Here is a 7,452-nt window from a genome sequence, read left to right as displayed (position 1 = left end):
AGGTGAAGATTGTAACAGATCAATGTTGATCTGGACTGGTGGTGTAAAAACCAAGAACGTTCTCTGTTTTGAACACTTAGTGAAAAATCTCACGGTTGTGAGAACTAGACGTAATCCGGGTTGGATGAACCATGCTATATCTATGTGTTATATCTATTCCTTTATCTCTATTTATTTCTAGTCTTTTGATTATCAAATTAAACAGATAAGTTCAATTATGTGTTTTTCACTAACCAAAAACGTTCTCTGTTTTCTATTTTTATAACCAAGATTAATCTTGAGTTAAATTCTTTAAGTTTTAACATGAAATTTTAAAAAGGTGAAATCACTATTTGAACCCCCTCTTTCTTGTGATTGACATTGCTACTTCAATAACCACATTTGTTTAAAGGTCAATTTGGAGAGACAAATAAATACTCAAATCCTCAACAATGAAATTTATAAAATTGTTGAGAAGATTGGATGTTGTCTAGTGGGTAATCTGCATAAGTGGTTACAAGAGTACTTGTTAGCCTAGAGAGGAAGAGCAAAGAATACTTGTTTTAATTAGGGGATTAAGTCTTTTGAGTAAAAATAGCCAAAATATATTCGTAAAGGAATGACTAGATGCAGCAATATATAGGTGGTTGCGAACTAGTATAAAAACAATGTGTCATTTTTCTCCTTTTACTCTTTATATTTATCGTTATTTATGTCTTATCTTCAAATACATTTCATAATTAATTTGAAGAAAAGCTCTTTGGCAAAGAACTTAATTAAAACTATCTTTCAATTGTGTTTTATCTTAAATGCCTTCAAAATGATTTTCAAGTGAGTGTTTTTGAATGAAGCATTGAATTACGGTTTCAAACAAAAGAATTTAATCTTCAAATGTTAAACACAACTCAAACTCATCTTTCACGTATTTTTCAATACCTTCAATGACGATTTTTCCATCATTTCAAGAACAGTGGTTTCCCTTGATTATCCAATAATTGAGTGTCGTGGTCATTAAATACATGAGTAACCTCAAAAAGTATCATAGGCCTCACTGGACTTTTGCACCACACAATAATATTTGTTCTTGAAACCCTTCAAGGAACCAATGAAGTCCTCGATAACTTTCGTCTTCTACTTAAAACAAACCAAACTGTGTTTGACTTTGGGTTCTCATTATGCCACAAAAGCCTAGAGATATGAAAAAAGAAGGGAATTGAAGGTAATAGTTTTGAAATGTTGGCTCTCGATTTGAAAGACCCAAATATATGCTTGGAAATTTGAATGTAGTTGTAAAGGAGAGAGGACCAGATGCGCTAGAATGAAAGTCTCAAAATCATTGAAGGGGAGTCGGAATCCCATATCTCTAAAAAATGACTTCATACATGGCTATCATGTAGTGACCATATTCACTGCAAGTACGCATATCATTGGTCTGTTTCGAATCAACCAATGACCAGGAGTCTTGACTTACCATAAAGCCTCTAAAGTGGAGAAGTCGTTGTAATAAGAGTATAGCAATACCTTCCCAAGAACCTCTTAGATTATCCACTCCAATTCAATTCCCTAGCACTAGATGGAACAACTAGAGTATCTTGGGAGTGTGTTTTCTTCTTAACCATTTTGGGTCATGTTTAAATCAAAGGAAGGAAAAGTAAATTATAAAACTTCCAAATTCACCCTTCCACCCTTTTAGTGAAAAAGGAATGAAGAACAACATCACTGGTTACCTAGAAAACTAAAGAAACTCATAAAAAAAAGTAAGAACATCAAATTCAAAATAACAAAATCTATGGTTACAGGGGTTCTATATGAACCTCGAGGTGTAGCTAGCACTGGATCTCGCTACCTATGGCAAAGATTTTATAAACATCTAGAAACGCCTCACCATTCAACAATTCCTAAGCCGTCTAGAATAATATTCATCTAACCAAATTTCATAGAGCACTCTTATTACTTAGGGTTCCCTCTGGTCAAATCACAGTGACTCGGCAAACCATTTCCCAAATCAACCTTTCAAGTGGAAAATTTCAAAATCATCTTCAACAACCAAATATGTCGTCTTAAAACACAAAGTATGCCAAGAATAACGAGGAAGCTAATTTGAAAATGATGTCAAGAATGTATGAACTCAAGCCACCATTTTCCACGCCTGTTATGCCTGATCTAAATAATCAGTGAGCTAAGGCGTCACAACACGCGAAATGGGTTTTGATGTGCGAGAACATCGGAACTAACGTGGACGTCTATCTTATATTGCTCGATTGAAATCATCTAAATTTGAGGCCACGCATTGGTAACGCTCACTAGATGATCACAGGAGAGACACATTTGAAATCATACGACGATTTGCAGATTCCGGATCATACAACTCACAATATAACGGACATCTTCTAGAAATCCTAGAGAACATCTTATAAAAAGACACATGACACAACTTAAAAGTACACAATTTTCTAACCTTAAAACCTCTCACTATTAGACAAAAATATACTTAATTTTTGAAGTGTGCAAGTACACCCTTCGACGAGGAACAACCAATAATCTTCGCCGCAACACCATTATATCCTGACTTCTCTGACCAGATATCTAGGTCTACTCCAGATCATTATAAAACAAGTTTCAAATACTTTTTTTTAAATGGTGTGAAATATTTTGACATTTTATATCTGAGACTAAAGGAAGCAAAATATTTCGAATGGATACTAAAGTATAAAAAACGGGTGCAAAAAATAAATTCATAAATCAGTATCAACTACATATATGATCATCAAATGTTAGCATAAATCCACATTAGCTTTTTAATTAGGTAATTGCTCATCCAACCTCCCATTTTACTAACCAATATAAAAAACACTATTGAAATCACACTTCAGATAGCGTTTTCATCCAATTGTATAACTACCAGAAACTCTCTTCCAAAAGATTGTCGTGTTTTTTGGGGCTTAACAGCATCCTCTTCTAAATAAGGGGACGTGATTTTTGAAGAGAAAAAAATGAGTATGACCTCCGATACTTATTTACATAATCAGGCCTAGATTCCTAGATTCATTGGATTTACATGAAGTATGACTTAAATATTGCCAAAAATGTTACGGAAGTACTGCTTAATTATTTTTTATTACTATGAACACTGTTCTTCGACTGATCATGTGGACAACAGAAAAATGGACTTCAAATTTTGTTATTCAAATTTAAATTCTAGGCTTGAAAACAGAATGAAAATGAGGTTTTGGCAAACTAGGTGAAAACACAAAAATTGAATCAGCCTAGTAAGTTTGGAAGAGTAGGGAGATAAATAGTTGGTTGTCATACCATAGATTCAAACATATCATACGTATCATAAATACACATCCATACAACTATGGCATCTAGACATGTCTTCATACTTTTGGAGTGATGCAAATGATGTTTTGTGCTATTGCATGCCAACTTTTTTGCAAAATAAAGTCACATAATGTCAAATAAGAAATGTTTTGGGGAGGTGTGGAATTAAAGTAAGCCACAATAGCTTGTCCAACCTTTAACCTACAAGTCCGAGTGGGTAAAAACAATAGTCATAGAACACAAGTTGTACATACAATCCTGTTTGTATAAAAGTAGGCCAAGGGAGAACTTGCCCAAAAAAACACTCTAGTCTATACAAATTTAATCAGTGGCATCACAAAAGGCAACTCTTAAAAGACCGCATGGAATAGGAACCCTCACCACAATTAAAAAAACAAAGACAATAACAAAATAAAAGAAGAGATGAGTCCTTAAAATCCTGTATTTCTTTTTCTAAGAATTTTTTCTACCAAGGTAAGGAAATCAACCAATCTACTCGCACAGAAGATTATTGTCAGGTCTTGATTTCCATCAAAGTTGTACATACAAACAAAAATCTGTACAATGTTTACAGTAAGAAGGGGGAAAACACAGCAGCAAATTTACTGTGAGCATTCCTGTAATAAAATATTTGGTGTTATAATTAGCATCCGCAATTTGATCTAACCATCAATCAAGAAAGTATTTGGCCCCAGCTTCTACTGATTCTGCAGCCATAGCTGCTCCAGCTATTTTAATTAACATTGCAGCCTTGTAGGTTGCCAAATCTGCATTTTCAGCAAGGGATTGAGCCCTTCTGCGTTTTTGTATGGCTATTTCCATAGATGCGTTTGCTGAGGCTTTAGCTTCTTCAATCCTAAGCATTGCATTCTCTTCCAAGGCATCTTGCTCAGCTGCAATTGCTGTAAATCAATACGAGACTAACTTTTATAACACACTCTTGATATTAAATAAAGTGGTAGACAAACACCCACAACTTAAATACTTATCAAATAAAGTCAAAAAATATGACTTCAAAACAGAAGATGAATGGAAAACCCATAGTTCTACCAAATAATTAGATATCCCAATAAAACTAACAGCAGTCTTTTAACAGTTGGGACAGATTCTAGAACTTAATACTCCTGAACATCAAGATATTTGTAGACCTTATACACACGCTAAATAAATAAGTTGGTATCTGAAGAATATACACACGCAATTACAAGACATTGAATAAACTTCATGGGAAATGATATGTGACTAAAAAGCAAGGGAAAATGTCTGAACATTTGATTCAAAACATGCAACTAAACAGGATATTAGGACAAACTGGAAATATTCTAGTATTTTTATGGCAAGATGAGCAAAAAAAAATAAAGACCTTTCATCTAACACATACCCAAAATGATAAAGAAAAAACGAACACATCAAATTTAACACTATCACCAACCATATTAATGGCCAACGTATTTGGAATCATCACGCAATCTGGTTGAAGACAAAAAGTATAAAATTACCTCTCAAAACACTTGGTTGATTGCCTCTACCAAACTGACTTGGCTGTCTTTTAAATGACCTCTTCTTTCGCAGCAAAGGCTTCGGAATAAGTGGTGCCCTTTTTGATTGATGATTCTGACACAAACAACCATGTCAACAAGATAATAGGGATCAGTACAGTACATCAACGCTCCCACCGCAGTATTACTTATTTTGCCAAAACTAAGATTGAGAAATATCTAGATGTATTCGAGGTATAGGATACAGGCATGAGTATCAACCATACTAGTCATTTGCTACAAGCCCCGTCAAACCATATAAATCTCATTTTTTTTCTGGCGTCGTGACTGCTATAGTATAGTATCAGTTATAGCCACGACATTCAAACCAACTCAAAAATCTTTTAACCAGAATGGCTTGAAACACTTATTTCGGGTGTATAGGAATTTCATTCCTCATTCTGTTTAGAGATGAATGCAAAGCCCATAGTTCTACCAAATAATTTAATGATTAACAGCCTATTTGCCAACAAGCAAGAATGAATAAATGTGGCACTGACATAGGAAGCAATTATAAGATGCATATTTAAAGTGGACTCAAACCCATATTAGCAAAAACAAAAGCTAAGAGAAGTACAATATATTCTGGACAAAGAAATATTTGGAAAACCCTACCACAGATCCTAAATCAGTAATTCTTCTATAGTTTCACACTGACATGGAAAGACAACCAAGAAGCATTGTCCTGGGACTTCGGAAGGGAGAAAAACATTTTATAGATCAACAATAAATTAACACGCTTCAGGCGCACTATATAACTAGAACACAACGGAAAATTTACCTGGAAAACCCTAATTAGCAAAGAACGTTTTTGCTTCCGTTTTCTCATCCAATAGATATATACAGCTTCTACAACTTCTTTGCTGCCGAGATCATGACAACTACTAGCAGCAGATTTTACATCAAAGGAATCATCTGGATTACAATAATAAACCTTCTCAAAAGCATCAATGATTAATTCAAAATCATCCTCTGAAAGTTGTTCTTGAAACTCATTATTGAGCTTACTCAGCCATTCCTCGTCTTCAGAATCCATGTCATAATTTGCAGTTCTCCTTGCCATTGCTCTAGTTATCTCATCACCATGTACAGATATATATGTAGCTGGTCTCTGAAAGGGAACATCATCCTTTTCAGCATTGGAAGAGACCTCGTGCTCATGCACACCTGGCACTGGAATAAATCTAGCAACATGACCAGGTATATTTCGCTCAGAACACTGCTTATAAAGGTCTTTAAATAGAATCCAGTCCTGGCGATTGGCAAACTCCAGTTTCCAACCATTATCCAATGAAAACATTACTGCATGGGTGAACCGGCTCGAGGAGCAAGGTCGCATCACTTTTTCTGCTTTGAAAGTGCATTTTACCAATCCATCTCTCTTTACAGTTAGAAGCCATTCTCTTGAAGCAGACATCTCTAAAGTGACAATTGCACCATCTTCCCTGTGACACCGGTCTGACTCTGTAACCAATATGTTTGCAGAACAGAGAGAAGAATCTGCTACAGTTTGTGTTGAATCCACTACAGTAGAACTTGCTTCTTTCAAGCTTCCAGCAGTGTTTCCAGGGTATAAACTTCTATGTCTCTTGCTAGAGGTTGTACCAGCCAGCTGAATATTAAGTTTCCTACCACCCACTAAATCTGAAGCAACAGCTCTATTACTTCGGCGTAATGTCATTGTTAAAGGACTCTGAGGTTTCCTTTTCCTGAGCGAACTCCTCCTCTTCTGAATGCCTCTAGAGTTCATACTTCTATACTGTCCATTTCGACCACCAGCTACCCTGGCACCCTTAGCAGAGGAAGGTAAGGATAAAGTGTCATTGATTTCAATAACACCTCGGATAGCAGTTCCACTCTCAGAAGGTTCTCTTTCAAAGGCATCACACGAAATCTGCAGTTTGTCCTTGTATTCTAGGAAATCAGTTTTATCCTCATCATCACTATGTGCATTTATTGGACTGTTTACAATAAAAAATGACCTAAAGCGAAAATCTAAAAGCATTGCAGAATGCAGATACTCAAAATAATCTGGAACAGCAGAAAAGTCAACAGAGAACAATGGAATGAACTGTGTTATGTCAAAAAAGCGGCAGATCCCAATTTTGGCAGGAGGAGAACCCTGCATGTTGGTCAAAAAACATATGTAGCATAAGAACATGGAGCAAAATAAAAACAGAGAAAAAAACAAGCAACAGTGACACTGTATTTTTTCTCTCAAGCATTTCTTACAAGTAACAATAATTCAATGTTTAGATATTCTGAAAACTTACAATTGATTTTGTTATGTCTGAGGTTCCATATTAGAATTCATTTTGAATATACAATTGATTCTATTTTGAAGCTAGTATTTGTCTCAAAATCAATTTTTGGCACAGTAGAACCAAACACGTACTAGGTAAAATCAATTTAATAAATCCAGTATATTAAACATAAATAGATAACAGAATGCAAAGCAGCAATATACCTGCAGAAACTGAACACCCTGTGATGCAAAAGCAGCGTGAATTGGTTCAGAGAGAAAAAAAGCCAAAAGCTCAGGTAATTTAACTGTGACCCTCATCATGTACCTCAAAACCGAAACCAATAAGGACGAAAATCGACCACTCTT

The 7,452-nt window shown here is 35.2% G+C and overlaps 1 protein-coding gene across 1 annotated transcript; it reads right to left on the bottom strand.

Moving 5' to 3' along the window:
- Positions 1-3,727: 3,727 nt before the first annotated feature.
- On the bottom strand, positions 3,728-7,446 carry LOC101495214 (uncharacterized). Its single transcript, XM_012711830.1, has 4 exons — positions 7,309-7,446; positions 5,623-6,963; positions 4,803-4,917; positions 3,728-4,205 (listed from the first exon to the last, which is right to left on the bottom strand). Exons 1-4 carry the CDS (start codon positions 7,405-7,407, stop codon positions 3,973-3,975), a joined length of 1,788 nt encoding a protein of 595 aa, XP_012567284.1. The 5' UTR covers positions 7,408-7,446; the 3' UTR covers positions 3,728-3,972.
- Positions 7,447-7,452: the final 6 nt, after the last annotated feature.

This window comes from Cicer arietinum, chromosome 4, assembly GCF_000331145.2.
Source record: "Cicer arietinum cultivar CDC Frontier isolate Library 1 chromosome 4, Cicar.CDCFrontier_v2.0, whole genome shotgun sequence".
NCBI lineage: Eukaryota > Viridiplantae > Streptophyta > Magnoliopsida > Fabales > Fabaceae > Cicer > Cicer arietinum.
The sequence above is the reverse complement of the archived record's forward strand: the minus strand, read 5'-3'. Positions and strand labels throughout refer to the sequence as shown.

Bases quoted from the DNA above. Each gene is read 5' to 3' on its own strand.
- LOC101495214 (XM_012711830.1), bottom strand. From the start codon at position 7,407: ATGATGAGGGTCACAGTTAAATTACCTGAGCTTTTGGCTTTTTTTCTC. The intron at 6,964-7,308 runs GTATATTGCTGC...ACCAACATGCAG, and splicing joins AGGGTGTTCAGTTTCTGCAG to GGTTCTCCTCCTGCCAAAAT. The intron at 4,918-5,622 runs GTAAATTTTCCG...TGTTTGTGTCAG, and splicing joins TGCTAATTAGGGTTTTCCAG to AATCATCAATCAAAAAGGGC.